Source organism: Petaurus breviceps, unplaced genomic scaffold (assembly GCF_028583685.1).
Source record: "Petaurus breviceps papuanus isolate PSGF00001 unplaced genomic scaffold, PetGlider_PUasm1.0 90503, whole genome shotgun sequence".
Lineage (NCBI taxonomy): Eukaryota > Metazoa > Chordata > Mammalia > Diprotodontia > Petauridae > Petaurus > Petaurus breviceps.
In genome coordinates this window covers 993,102-1,008,474 of record NW_027187265.1, presented here as the reverse complement: position 1 = coordinate 1,008,474, position 15,373 = coordinate 993,102, and the positions used below count along the sequence as shown (strand labels likewise).

Genomic DNA, 15,373 nt, shown 5'->3' with positions numbered 1-15,373 from the left:
TGCACACATACCACCACACACCACACACATGCACACACACACACCACACACACACCACATTGGATATCTTAGCTCTGCCACCTGTCACCTGTATGACCTTCAGCAAGACACTTCCCATTACAGGCCTGAATTTCCTCATATATGAAATTAAGGGGGATTAGATGAGATGATCTCTAAAGCATCTTTCCTGCTCTAAGTCCACATTCCTATTGTGATCCTATTGCCCTAAATGACTATTTGCTGGATCTCATTTGATCCTCCCAATAATTCCTCAAAGTAGGTACTAAGGCATTATGAAACCCTATTTTGCAGATGAAGAAACAGGTTGAGAAATTGTGTCATGTCCAAGGTCACACAGCTCTCAGTGCCTTTTAATCATCTCTTAGATATTTTGCGGGGGGCGGGGCAAGGCCACTGGGGTTAAGTGACTTGCCCAGGGTCACACAGCTAGTAAGTCTCAAGTATCTGAGGCCTGATTTGAAGTCAGGTCCTCCTGACTCCAGGGCTGGTACTCTATCCACTGTACCATCTAGCTGCCCCCCCTTGGACATTCTTTCCCACTCCCAGGTGGAGAAGAGGGGAAATTTCCTAGAAGATCTGCAGATTCAGACTTGAAGACTCTGGGTGGGGGAGGGTATTGTAAATCTTGCTGAGGCCCAAGACAGACAATACCAGGCTCTCTCCTAGGCAGGGGGAGAATCCAATCCATACATCTGCCATCTCTAGTCTCTTTGTCTGGTCCAGTTGTTAGCAACATGGCCTGACCACTGGACCAGGAAGAGAAGATGCAGGGAAACGTGTCTGTCTGTTGCAGCTGCAGACACCCCCAGTTAGCAGACTCTTGGGCTTCACTGCTGAGCAAGGGTAAAATTCAGCTATGGGCCTCTATTGGCATGAGGCTTTAATAGACTCGGACCATCAGAGCTATAAAAAGGGCCTTAGGATAGAACACCAAATCTCGGAGCTGGAAGGAACTTTCAAAAGCATATACTCCAAGAGAGAGGATGTAAACTGAACTGGTAATAGGACCAAGGAGTATGGCTCTGCTCCTTTCTAAGGATGGCCTCTCCTGTAGCACAAGCCTATACAGGGACCTTCTGGGCATTACCAGAGGGAAACAGTCTAGGACTCAAGCTTGTTGGCATCTCTGGGAGCCCGTGTTTCAGGGAAGGGATTTTTCCTGAAGGGAATCTCCCCCTATCCCAGATCCAGGTTCAGAGTGTTCTACCTCATCTCACTTTACTCTCCACAGAGAGCCACATTTGCCCCTAACACAGGTGAACTTTAGAGAGTAACAGACACATTATAAGAATTGCCTAAAGTCCCATAGCAAAGTGTGGACCCAGGTCTCCTGAGATGCCAGCCTGGGATATTATATAGCCTTGTAGATGCCCCTAGAAGGCCCAGGACTAGAGGGAAAGTGGCTTTGTTGGGGAGGGGGATGATTTAATTAATTAGATGACAGCACAGTCAAAAGACAGAAACAGCAGTCAGCTAGATAGAGGCAGGTACAGAGGCCTACGATGTTTGCTCCCCCAAGCAAACTGCCAGGACCTCTAGTCCACTTGGTGTCTGTGTACTTTTAACAAACTGTAATAAATAAATTTCAAAGGAAATCCTATCTTTCATACTTTTACATATTTAAGAACATTATGATGAGAAGGGGTCCATAGGGTTTAGACTGCCAAGGGGTCCATGCCACAAATAAATTTAAGAATGGGGCAGCTAGGTGGGACAGTGAATACAGCACTGGTCCTGGAGTCAGGAGGACCTGAGTTCAAATCCAGCCTCAGACACTTAACACTTACTAGCCTTGTGACCTTGGACAAGTCAACCCCAATTGCCCTGTCCTCCCCCCACAAAAAAAAGTTTAAGAATGCTGCATTTAACCCAGCTTCTTCCTCCTACAAGGGATGGAACCAGAGAAGGCAAATTGCCTTCTCCAAGGTCACATCATGAACTCTCTGCATGACTCTGGTCCTCCACTAAAATTTTGCTTATAGAAGATAGGGTTCTTAACTGCAGAGAAAACTCAGCCCCTGTTCTTCCAAAAGACTCAATGAGATTGCTGGGATTGAGTCCCAGGGAAGATGAACTCACTTAACCAAGGCTACTCAGCTAGTTAGTGACAGATTTGAGATGAGAAGCCAGGTCTCCTGATTTCCAGTCTCCTTTTCTGTACATTAAACAAAGCTGCCCCCAGTAAAGTGGAATGATTTCAATTCCTTCCTCTCCTCTTGTTCCCGAGCCCCCAGGTCAGGGTCAGGTTATATTCTCATACTTACAATAAGTCCGTGAACTCCAGGTGGGCCTGGGGCACCCAGCTCTCCCTGAAAGTGAAATAAAACCAGCACAGTTAAGGGATACCAAGGGATCAGGGGCTGTTAGGGGATCATCACATAGGCCCGCTCTCATCTGGGATGCCATTTTCCAGAGTCAGGCACTTAGAGAAGGGATTACTATAATAACACCAGCACTTGACACACATTGTCTCATTTAGCCCTCACAATAACCCCTCTAGGTATGAATTAAGAGTATTATTAAACCCTGTTTTACAGATGAGAAAACTCTGGTTAGAGAGGTTCAATGACTTGCCCAAGGTCACACAGCAAATATCATCACTGGTATTTGAAGCCAAGACTCTCTTAACTTCAAATCTAGTACTCATTCTTACAGTAGTCCTCACTGCCTCTCTAAACAGATGGTTTACTGAGGTATCCCCATGGTTCTGCAGGCAAGTCAGCAGAAAGAGAAGAAAGCAGTATTCTGTGGCAAGAAAGGAAAATCCAAGAAGGGTAGAACAGGAAAAGAAAGTAAAATTGAGGAAATGGGAGGTTTCCAATGGCCCACATTTGCTTCAAGACAAAGTTTTTATGCTGGCATTCAAGGCTCTTCACCTTCATCTCTCACCATTCTCATCCCACATTTACTTGAACCCTCTACACTGCCCAGACTGGCCTCTCTGTTCCACACGTGCACTATCTCTGTGCCTTTGTCCGGGCACCTCCTGAACCTAGAATACCCTTGTCTTTTTTGTCTCCCTAAACAAACTGGACCCACCCTCCAAAGCACACAGCTCAAGCCCCACCCCGGCCATACAGATTTCCTTGACCATCGCCTTCCACAGGACACAGTTCTCCCACATGAGGCAAAGAACCAGTTTGGTCTGTGGGTACCCTCTGCCAGAGCCTACATGGCAGTGGGTAGGCTCCAAATTAAGTCACAGAATCACAGGCTGTCAGAACTGGGCTGGAGGACAGCGGAGGGCATTGCTCCCTTCCTGCCTGGGATTTTTCCTTACACCATAAACTCTATGTGTGGCTCCAGGCAACTAACTAATCCCCCCTCTCTCGGGGCCTCCATTAAAAGTTAGACTAGAGACCTTAGGGTGCTTAGCTGCAGAGGGAACTCACCTTCTGTTCTCCCTAAAGAGTCAATGAGATTAAAGGATATAACAGAATCATGTTTCCAGCATCAGCACTTTCATGTCAGACAACCACAGGAAGGAAGTCAGACTATCCACTCAAATCCCCTGCTTTGGAAACAGGGTGATGGTGGTAGGGCAAGGGGGGGGGGAGGGAAGTCCCTTCTAGAGGGCAGGGGAGATGGAAGGATAAGCAAGCTTAGGAATGTCTGAGGTTTCCAGGATCTCGGGATGTGCCCACCTTGTTTCTCGTCCCATATAAGTTCCCCCACGAGTTCTCCCAACTGTACTTGTAACCCCGGAAGTGCAGAGAGAAGGTGATAAGCATTTATTAAGTACCTACTATGGGCCAGGCATTGTATTAAGCCCTTTACAAATATTATCTCATTTGATCCTCACAGGAACCCTAGGAGGTAGGTGCTATTATTATCCCATTTTGCAGTTCAGGAAACTGAGGCAGAGAGAAATTAAGTGGCTTGCCCAAGGTAACACAGCTAGTATGTTCATGAGATAGGATTTTAATTCAGGCCTTCTTTACTCCAGGGCATTCTATCCACAGTGAGTGACTATTAGACAATGAATCAAGTGGTGTGTACATAATAAGCCTCAATTCTATCACTAACTTACCAAGGGACACTGAACTTCATTGAGCCTCCGTTTTTTCAACCATAAAATGGATATAAAAATGTTTGCTCTGCCTGCCTCACAAGGTTGTGGGGACCGAATAAAATAACAGATGTAAACTGATTGGGGAAATATAAAGGTCTCATGCAAAGGCAAGGTATGAATAATACCAGGAGAAATGAATAACTATAATTTTAATTTAGTTATCTTTGTCACTAAATGGGATGGCTTGATGGCTGGGTCAGTAGGTTTACAGCCCTATACACTTCCAGTTCCTCTGTGTATGAACTAGACTGGTAAAGAATTATTATTTCCACTATATGAAAAGGAAGATTGAGAATCATAGAAGTAAATTAACTTGCCTAAGATCATACACCTAGAATCAGGACTAGAACTTGTCTCGAGTTCTAGAATCAGGACTAGACCTCAAGCCTCTAGAGTTCTAGAATTGAGACTAGACCTTGAGTCTCTGGACTTCGAGAATCAGGACTAGAACTTGAATCTCTGGACTTTTAGAATCAGGACTAGAACTCGAATCTCTGGATTTTTAGAATCAGGACTGGAACTTGAGTTTCTGGACTTTTAGAATCAGGACTAGAACTCGAGTCTCTTGACTCTCAGTCCAGTGCCCTATTGCTATTCCTATTGGAAATGAGAAGCCCCTTGGGGGGGGGGGCTCCCTTAACAAAGCAAGATAATGGGTTCTAAAAAATTATTTATTATTAATTGACCTGATAATGAACATTTTTAAGGATATTAATTGAGATTCTTCATTTCATACATATCACAGTTAATGATTAATGGAACTTTGTGGGAAGGGGGAGAAGACAAACCAAAAGCCAGTCCCTTTCACGATGGGCACAGCTGGGCACAGCTGTTTAGGACAGGAAGTGAGGCAGCATCTTTGTCTCACTGCCTCTTCAGGAAGGAATGGGAGAATGGTTAGTAAGTGTTGCACATGGGCCCACACTGAGATCCTGACACTCCTCACCCCTAACAGCATCCAGCTCTGCAATCTCTTGGGTATTCATTCTGGTCCAAAGCCCTAGGTTGCCTGTCCAAGGAACAGGAAGCACTTGAAGAAGGGTCCCAGACCCCAGGGCAGACTGACCTGGCTCTGCGGTTAGCAATTCTGCAGCCAAACATCCCAAACCAAACTTGAACATCTTCCTGCACTTGGAGAATTCCAATTATTTGTAAACTCTATAAACAAGGGAAGATTTCTTCCCCACCCTCTTCTTATAGAAGGGGGTGACTTCCCTATAGTTCAAGTTCAAGTGGCTGGAAACAAATTGCCTCCATTCAAGACCCACTGCTGGTCATAAATATTTAGAGAATGTTCCCAGGCAGCATCGGCCTCCCAGCTCAGTGAGCAACTACAATTCTCCTGTGCCCCCAGGTCCTCTGGCATGGAGATGCTCTTGGCTTGCAGAGGCATGAACACCCTGGAGTCCAGGTAAGATTCTCCCAGAGGGCAGGCCAGGAATTTGCCTATGGACCTATAGGGAGAAACCAATGTACTCTCATATTCTATTTTCTGGACAGGGAGGAAGCAGTGGGGGGGATTGAAACCCAGCATCCCACACCTGGTCTTCTTTTTGGTCAATGACAGGCGAACCCTAGTGAAGCCATTTAGTATTTCCAGCCTAGAGGGGACCTTGGGGATCATATAATCCAATCCTTTCAATGAACAGAGAAGAAAACAGGTCTAGAAAGGGGAAATTATTTGCTCAGCATCGCACAAGGAATTTCAGTTAGGAACCTAGACCCCTTATCTTGTCTCTTGAACCATTGCTCCCTCTGCTAGAATGCCTCTTGTGCTGCAGTCGATAGAATGCTGATCAGGGAGTCAAGAAGAATTGGATTCAAGTCCTGCCTCAAATACCTACTAGTTGCATGACCCTGGGCAAATCACTTAACTTGTGCCTCAATTTCCTCAACTATAAAATGGGTATAATAACAGCCCCTACCTCTCAGGTTGTTTTGAGGCTCAAATGAGAGAATATTTGTAAAGCGCTTAGCATAGTATCTGGCACATAGTAGGCACTTAAAAATGTTTGTTCTCTTCCTTTCCCTTGAACAGATGATACCCTTAATGGGATAGACAAGATTTCCAAGGCAGGCACACAAAACCTGCTGGGAAATGTTTCATTTCTTTCCCAATTCCAATCTAATCTCTTTTAGCTCATGGATGTGCCAGGGGCTACAATCAGACCACAGGCCACAGAAACTTTCTCTAATAGTAATGTACCCAGTCTAGGATTGGGCCTCAATATTAAGGGGAATGAAGAAAGACACAGGGGACTTGGAACGGGGAGATCTGAACACCCTGGATCTGCTTGTTAGATTTTAAATCAAACAGTGAAGAATTAACAGTACATGGCAGAGTGGCCTTAAATCGATAAATATGCTTCTCTTCTTGGCCTTCCTATCCAGAAGCAGACAGTTCACCTCCTCTCAGACCCAATGTTCTTTCTACATCATCTCCAAACACTTACAGGGTTGCCATCCAATCCGGGGGGCCCTCTTTCCCCAAAGTCACCAGGAAACCCCTAAATGGATGAAAGAAAGAGGAAAGTTAAGTCAAAACATGAACACAGACCATTGATGTCACTCCAGATCTTAGTCAACACAGTGTCCTGGGCAGGGCAAAGAGTAGCCGTGGACACGTTGCAAAACAAGGATGAGCTCCCATTTTATTCCCACCCCTTTATTCATCTCATCCTCCCCAAAGGAGGCATCACTATTTATAGATTTCTGAGAATTTCAGAACTTTAGAACACAAGATCAGGAGTCAGCGGACCCTGGTTCAAACCCCAGGCCTACCTCTTACTACCTACACAACCTTAGGCAAGCCCCTTAACTTGGTTTTCTCTTCCATAAAAAGGAAGGGCAATTTTTAAAGCCCCTTTCAGCTCTAAATCTGTAATCTGGTGATCCTATGAAGTTAAAAGAGCCCCAAAGGTCAACTAGTCCAATCTTTTTTTCATTAATTTTTTTTTAAATTTTAATATTTTATTTTTTCCTCAATTGCATGTAAAACAATTTTTTTTGCATTCATTTTTAAAACCTTCAGAAATCCAAATTCTTTCCTTCCCTTCCTTTCCCTACTCATTGAGAAGGTAAGCAATTTGATATGAATAACCCTCTAATTTTACAAACGAGGGAGCTAAAATCCAGAAGGGAAGTGACTTGTCTAAGGTCATATAACTGGTTAACAGTAGAGCTAGGTCTAGAACCCAGATCCCCTGACTACCAGTTCAGAGCTCGAAGAATTTAATTTTAAATGTTGGGCCATATACAAGGAAATCTGGGAAAGCACAAGCTCATAGATTTAAAGCTTAAAGTAGATCTTGAAGCCATCAAGTTTAATCCTTCATTTTACAGATGAGGAAACTGAGGTATGGATAGGTTGTTGGTGGTGTCAAACTCAGGTAGAAGTAACTGAATAGTACATAAGGATGTCTGACTTAGAAAACCACAAATTAACATTATCTATGTTTCATTATATTTTTATTTCTTTTGAAAAAATATTTCCAAATTATATCTTAATCTGGTTTCTCACACTCAGGAGTGTTATGAACTGCATGCTTGATAACTCTGGGTTAAATGACTTGTCCAAGGTCACACATGCAGACTCTGGTAGATTCTGAATCCATACCTTCTGATTCCAGAAACTTTTAATACTGATAAACCCTTGGCACTAAGCCCAGGCTTATAAGAGCCTAAGACATGTGTATGAAGTGTGTCAAGAAGGAAAAGGAGCTCACAGAGGAAGCTCTGGAGTTCAGGGGCACTGCCAAGGGGGTGGTCTCGGCTTTGGTAAGCCCTGTGTCCCTTCTACTCTATAGAAAAAAGTCAGGACTTTGAACCAAAGGGACCATGCCAAACATGGGAAGCCCCACTGGAGAGAGGGGACAATTTGCTTCTAACTTCAAAAGGGAGACAGAAGACCAGTGTGGGACTAAGTGAAACCCAATATTTCCCCCTTCTTGAATTTAAACCATTGTTTTCCAGAGGAAATTTAACAAAAAACAAACCACATGTTTTTCTAACTAAGTAAAAGCCTGAACTACTCAAACAATAAAGATTCATGTTGGAGAGTAATTTAGACCCTGGTTTCTAGGGCTACTAGAGAAATAAAATAAATACATTAAACCCAAACTTTTGAGAGAACTGAGAATGGAAGAACCAAGAATTTGAAACATTTGAGATTCCATGCTGTCCAATTTCACCTCCACCAAACTCATTTCAACTTCAATTGAAATCCCTCCTCCTTTAGGACCAGTCTGGGATCAATAGAGGGGGATTAGGGTGAAATTTATACCCCATCACTAATATCCCAACCAACTCCCAACTACCCTTCAAGAAATGGAAGCTATAAGAAAGGATGGCACCAAACCTCTGCTCATGGTAAGCACCAATTACTACCAATTGCTGAGGATAGTGTAGCATTCTGGCTTTTTTTTTGCTTTTTGGAGGGCAATTGGGGTTAAGTGACTTGCCCAAGGTCACACAGCTAGTTTTTGTGTTAAGTGTCTGAGGCCAAATTTGAACTCAGGTCCTCCTTACTCCACGGCCGGTGCTCTATTCACTGTGCCACTACCCACCCCTAAGCATTCTGGCTTTTGCAAATGTTAAATGCACCAGACCATGTATTAGACGATAGAAAAGGAATCCAGAAGTGCTTCAGATATAAGAAGAAAAGCAATTAGCAAATGTGGAACTATACTCCAAAAAGGCACTAAATTGAACGCTGACAAAGATCCAGCAATATAACTACTATGCATATACCCCCAAAGAGGTCAGAGACAGCAGGAAGGGTCCTCTGTATGCAAAAATATTGCAGCATTTTTTTTAATAGCAAAGAACTAGAAGTGGGAATGCAATGACTGGGCAATGCTTGAACAAAGTGTAGTATATGGATATAATGGAATATTATTGTGCCATTTGCTGTTGAGTTACTTTTCAGTCACGTCCAACTCTTTATGACCCTATTTAGGGTTTTCTTGGCAGAGATACTAGAGTGTTTTGCCATTTCCTTCCCCAAATCATTTTATAGATGAGGAAACTGAGGCAAACAGGTTTAAGTGACTTGCCCAGGGTCACACAGCTACTAAGTGTCTGAGGCCAGATTTGAACTCAGGAAGATGAGTCTTCCTGACCCCAGACCCAGCATTTTATGCACCATACCACCTAGCTGCCCCATTTTTATGCCATAAGAAAATATAAATATGAAGAATTCAGAGAATCCTGGGAAGATTTGTATGAACTGATGAAGAGTGAGAAAAGAAGAAACCAGGAAACAATTTATGTAACCATAATAATGCAAAGGAAAATAACTCTGGAAGACTTTAAAACTGTGATGAATGCTTAAACTAGTTATAATAATAATACAGTCATGTCCCTTTTAGTTCAAATAATGAATCCCCTGAAGTGGTCATATGTGTATAAATTTGTACTATTTAAACTTATAATTATCTCAGATATGGTCATTGGTTCCAACCTAATAGAAATACGCGGGGCATATTTCCCAGTTTTAACAATGACGACAACCACCACCAGTGGCATTAATATATTGCTTTAAATGTTGCAATGCATTTTACAAATATTATCTCATTTTACCCTCACAACAACCCTGGGAGGTAGGTGCTATTATTATCCCCATTTTGCAGATGATGAAACTGAGGGAGACAGAGGGGAACTGATGTGCCTAAGATCACAACTATTAAGTATCTGAGGCAGGATTTGAACTCGGGTCATCCTGACTGCAGGTCTAGCACTTTATCTCTGTCAAGTGGTCTCCATATATCAGCAAAGAGGTGGTGGAGAGTAGGTGAGGAATAAGGCCTACATTTTCAGACTTGGTCAATGTGTTGATTTGTTTTTCTTGACTCTACTTACTTATTTGGGACAAGGGAGGTTTCTGTTTTGGGAGGGCAGGCAGAGAGTCACTGTGAAGTGATAGTGACTTTTTTTTAAATTATAGAAAGCACACCATGACTGGTTTAACCCTGGCCCCAACTCATCCCATTTAAGGTTTTTTCTCTGCCTCACTTTATGTCCTAAGGAGGCAGCAAGGTACAGTGATAAGAGCATCCAATCTTAAATTAAAGGTCTTGGGTTCAAAACCAGGCCTTGCTAACTTATGACGAAACCTTCCCCTTTCTAAGCCTCAGTTTCCTCATCTGTAAAATAAAATGATTGGAATAGATGTTCTCTAAGCTTCCTTCCAGCTTTCAGTTGATCATACCTTGAGCCCTGAATCCATATTATCTCCAAGTCCCATTGGATGGGGACTTGGCAACCTGAGTTCAAGTCATAGCTTGTGCCACTAGTTAGCTATGGACCTTGTTTACATTGGTCACTTCTCTGTGCCTCAGTTTCCTCATCCTAAAATAAAGGGCAGCACAGTGCAGCAGAAAGAGTACTGTCTGGGGAGTCAGAGGACCTGGGTCTACATCTGGTCTCTGACCCTTACTCCCCAGCTGTAAAACGGTGTGGTTGGATTTGCTGGCCTCTGAAGTCCCTTCCAGTTAACTACTCAAAGTCGGTAGACGGGATAAGCTTTAGAGCTCCTCTAAATTCAAGATTTTAGGGTCTCTCTGGTTCAGTTAGTGACTACCTCCCCCCCAGGCTAAGCCTAGCCCCAGAGCTGGAGGGAGGGAGAGAGAAAAGGTCGGGCATTATGTCCCAGAATCAGCTCTGGGAATCTGGAAGAAAGAGAAAGGCTCATTCGGTGCAGGTTCAGTCCTCTTCTCCTGACATGGGGCTGGCAGGCACTGAAAGAAGTATGAATGGGCTCATGGGGGAGGGGCCGCAGCGGGAACACTCTTGGTGCTGGCACTTCTAGCAGGCCTCTTTCTCCTACAGCAGCTCAGATTACGCCCCGTTAGGTCCCTCCAGACTTTGGGGAGAGAATGAGCCTGTGAGCAGTTCTCCCTGAGGACAGGCAGGGCTGCCGGAGGATGAGGGTCAAAGCCACTGCCCTGTCCCCTTCCTGGGACTGGCTCCTGCTCCGCTCGGGGCGATGCTCCTTGGCCTGTCCGAGGGGGTTTAGGATGCACAAAGCTGAAAGGTGACAGAAGGAAAAAAGACCAACCCTCCACCAAGGTCTGGCAGGTGTGACCATTATCAGTCCCACAACCCAAGAGGCCAAAGAGCAGTGTCTTCCTTCAAGTCCTAACTAAAATAGAACCTTCTACAAGAAAGCTTTCTTGATCCCCCTTAGTGCTAATGCCATCCTTTGGTTGATTATTTCCAGTTTATCCTTAAATGCATATTTTTGTTTGTTTGTAAGTATTTGCATATTATCTCCCTCATCTGACTGTGAGCTCCTTGAGAGCAGAGACTACCTTTTGCATTTATTTGTATTCCCACTGCTCAGGACATAGTAGGTGCTTAATAAATTCTTATCGACTGACTAACTGCCTGGTTCTGTTTTGGAAATGCTATTTCCCATATGACTTCCTTCTTGTCCTATAAAATTCCCTGCTACCTCTGGGGCAAGACACGAAGACAATAAACATCAAAGTTTGATGAGATCTTAGAACATGGGATTTCAGAACCCAAAGAAACCCTAGAGGTCACCTAGTCCAATCCCTTAATTTTATAGATGAGGAAGCTAAGAACAAGAAGGGATGACTTGGCTTGAGTTGGGCTCATCTCCCATCACTCAGGTGCCCTGAGCTTCTTAAGAGGAGGCCCCTTAAGAGGGGGCTATTCACTCATTCATCAAGCATTCATTAAATGCCTTCTGTGTGCCAGACACTCTGCATATACAAAGACAAAAAATGGTGCTTGTCCTTTAGGTACATTCTCAGGAAAGTGACAGGAACACAGATGAGCAAATACAAAATATATACAAACTAAATACAATAGCAGAGGCGTATGCATAATTGGAGCAATGCCAAGAAAAGGCTTCATGTTTTGCAGACCTCCAGGCACCAAAGGAATCCTTGGGATGCTGGGTCCCAAGAGACCAGCATGGTTCTTGGGTCCGGAGTGAGCAAGGATGGCTTATGGGTATTTCAGGAACCCCTCCCAGAAAGACGCATAGAACAAGAAGAAGGAAAGTGGGGGAAAAGGGAAAAAATAGAGTGAGACAAAGACTTTCCTACATGCTGAAATAATAAAGGCAGGCTTCCTGAGCTACAGGGAACCTCAGCTCTGTATCCACATATGGTGAAAGGCTCTTACAGTGGCTTGCTGTCACTAGACACCCCAACAGCCTAGAGAATGAAAAACGATGACAATTCTCCCATCATTTCTGTGAAGCCTCCCCTAACTGCTGCAGCCCATGGTGATCTCTCCTTTCTCTGAATTCCTGTGGTATTTATATAGCCTATACCACACAGTGAATACTTGAATAAGAGTGTCTACCTCCTACAGGAAACCTTTCCTGATGCCCCTTGGTTGCTAGGGTCTCCCCTGCCATCCCCCAAAATAACCATGGATATTGTATACATTTTGTCCACATGTACTTCTTTTCTTTCCTGCTGCATGTATGTAAGCTGCATGAGGGCAAAGGCTGTTCCATTTCTGTCTTTGTATCCCTAGAGCAGGCATGGGGAGCCTGAGACCTCGAGGCCACATGTAGGGCCACACTTGAGGATGTAGGGGGCCATATGTGGCCTCAAGGCTGCAGGTTCCCCACCCTGCCCTAGACCCTAGCACAATGCCTGATGCTTATGGGGCTTAATAAATGCTTACTGATTGATTACTTCTTCAGTTGCTTCCTAAGCAAGATTCTAAACTCCTGTAGAATAGAAACCTCAGTTCTCATACTTGTCTGACTCAAACCTAAAGCACAGTAAGTAGTAAACAGTAAAAATTATCAATAAATACAAAGAATCATATACCATGTTAGAACATCTTAAGGGATCTTAAGGAGTTCTTAACCTGGGGTGTTTGAACTTGTTGTTGTTTTTAATACTTCGATAAGTGTATTTCAATATAATTGGCTTCCCCTGTAGTGTTGGGTATTGTATTTCATGCATTTAAAAATATTACTGTAAGAAGGTGTCCACAGGCTTCACCAGACCATCCAAGGTGTCCATGACACACACACACACAAATTAAGAGACTCTGTTCTAGCCCAACTCTCTTACTTTACAGATGGGGTAATGAGGCCCAGAAAAGGGAGATTATTTGCCCAAAATCAAGGAGCCAATTAATGTCAGAGCCAGGAGTAGAACCCAGACCTCCTGACATTCAGTGCAGTTCTCTTTCCATTATGTCATGCTTGTTAAATTGAATTACTGAACTCCCTCAACCCCCACTATCCGGCCCAACACCCCGTTATGCACTAAAATCCAGGCATAGAGGCTCATGGTTCCTGCTTTCCTCTCCCAGGTCAGCTCCACAAATCAATGGAAAGAAGACTGCAGCCCTATATACATTATCAGCCAAGTCCTCCTCCCTCTCAAAGCCATGCCTTTCACTCATTGACTTTGTCAGAGATGCCCATTCCCTTGTTCTAGGCTAAAACTTTCCAGGCAGCCACAGTCAGGAAGATGTTGGTAGCCAGCCAACTCTAAAAACAGCACAGGTCAGGGAACAAGCAAAACAGCCCTCAAGTAGTGGAGGGCAGTGAGGGGTTAAGGGATAATCCTATCTGCTTTCCAGAGTTCTTCTACAAACAGAGGAGTTTGCGACCTCAGCAATTTCTGAGATGCTTATGGCCACTGGGCAGGGTTACACAACCTCCCTCAAGCAGGCAAGGGGAATCCCTCGGGTGGCTAGGGAAGTAGGCAGAATTCCCAGGGCTCTAGATCCCTACTGCCCCTTCCAGGTTCAAACAATGCACTCTGTCCTGGGCACATATCCCCTCTGTTACTCAACCCTTCTCTTTGGCCCATGCAATACAACTAGGGGCCAGTGGGAGAAGTGATTAAAATTTGCCAAATTCCAGAGTCAGGATACTGGAGACCATAGGACTTAGTCAAGAGGCTGGGGGAAGGAAGGGCACCCATCTCTGTTCTTTCTCTTCCCTGGAAAAAGGGGCACGCGTGATCCTGCTGCATCTTGCAGACAGCCATGCAGGGTCTAGGAGCAGGGCTCTGAACTCTCATGTAATACATCTGGGCTGGCAGGAGGCCCAGGGGCCGCTCTGGGGACAGCTACAGTCAGTTATGACCCAATTCCTGGCCCTAGCCTGATGCCGGGAAAAGTAACAGAATGTAGGTTCCTCCACCATCTCAGCCAGAACACTGGACCAGTGCAAAGAGAAACAGGGTAGCAACTCCTTCTAGCAGAGAAGTGAATGATGTTAAAATGGGGGCCTCTCCGACCCTGAAAATCAAAGGCTCACCCAAGTGGTAAAGAATACTGAAACCTTTTGCTACTTTCCTAGTTCATAAAATCAAGTGATATACCAAGTCCTAGCCCAGCTGACCTTCTCAAAAACTTCAGGCCTCAAGGCCCTGAGCTAAGCAAGCTAAATTCTTCCCCATGCCTTGGGGAAATCCAGAAAATGTGAGAATAGAAAAGGAACCACGAGTTTCCTTCCATATGTGCATCTGTCTGTCTGTCTGTGTGTAGGTAATATCCATGCATGTGTGAAAGAACATCTGGATTTGTTTAAGGTCTTTTCTCAGCAGGAGCTAAGGAAGGAGCCTGGCATAAGCACTCCAGAAAATTCTAGCAGGTCTCATGCCAATCAGATCCCGATCCAGAAATAAGATTTTATTTTCCTGTTGGCTCAAGATAGGCCATTCAAAGCTCCTAGGCCTTCTGGCCCCACCTGCAACAAGGGACCCTGGGCCAAAGTGACGTACACCAGGTGAGTTGTTGCCTGGGTGTCCCCCAGCAAGGGTGGAGATCTTGCCTAAACTCTACCAGGTGGGTATGGAGGTGTAATGCATTGCAGAGGAAAAAATCAAGCTATTCCAGCTGATATTGTTGGAGATGGTCATGACAAAGTAGAATGAGCAAACAGCATGGATGAATGGGGGTCGGTCCAGACACACAAGAGTTAAGAAGTGCACGCTCTACTCAGCAAGACCCTAGACTTCCTAGCAGCTAGGAAGTCTGACTACAGTCTGACTCTACAATCCACCTCTAGTCTGACTACAGAGGTAAGGGCACTCCAAGGAGAACAAGAACTCTTCTCTGGGTCTGTCCTCCATCCTACCCCACCCTGTTATTATCCCCTCATTAACAGAAATGCCTGTGAAGCCCCGAAGAAGACATATGACCTTGACTGATGCTCCTCTGGCCCCTTTCCCAGCTTTGGCTGTGTGCATCTGGCCTGGGTGCCTTTAGTGACGGCGCCTAAGTGGTCATACCTTACTCAGACAGAAGCAGCTTTTGGGCTTGACACAG

General features: G+C 44.6%; 1 protein-coding gene across 1 annotated transcript in view; it reads right to left on the bottom strand.

Annotated features, from left to right (window-relative positions):
* Positions 1 to 15,373, bottom strand: part of COL27A1 (collagen type XXVII alpha 1 chain) — a 259,247-nt gene that overhangs the window by 136,781 nt on the left and 107,093 nt on the right. Inside the window, exons 13-14 of the mRNA XM_069062697.1 lie at positions 6,547 to 6,600; positions 2,286 to 2,330 (exon numbers count right to left, since the gene is read on the bottom strand). Coding sequence (XP_068918798.1) covers positions 2,286 to 2,330; positions 6,547 to 6,600 — 99 coding nt within the window. The remainder of the gene's footprint in view (positions 1 to 2,285; positions 2,331 to 6,546; positions 6,601 to 15,373) is intronic.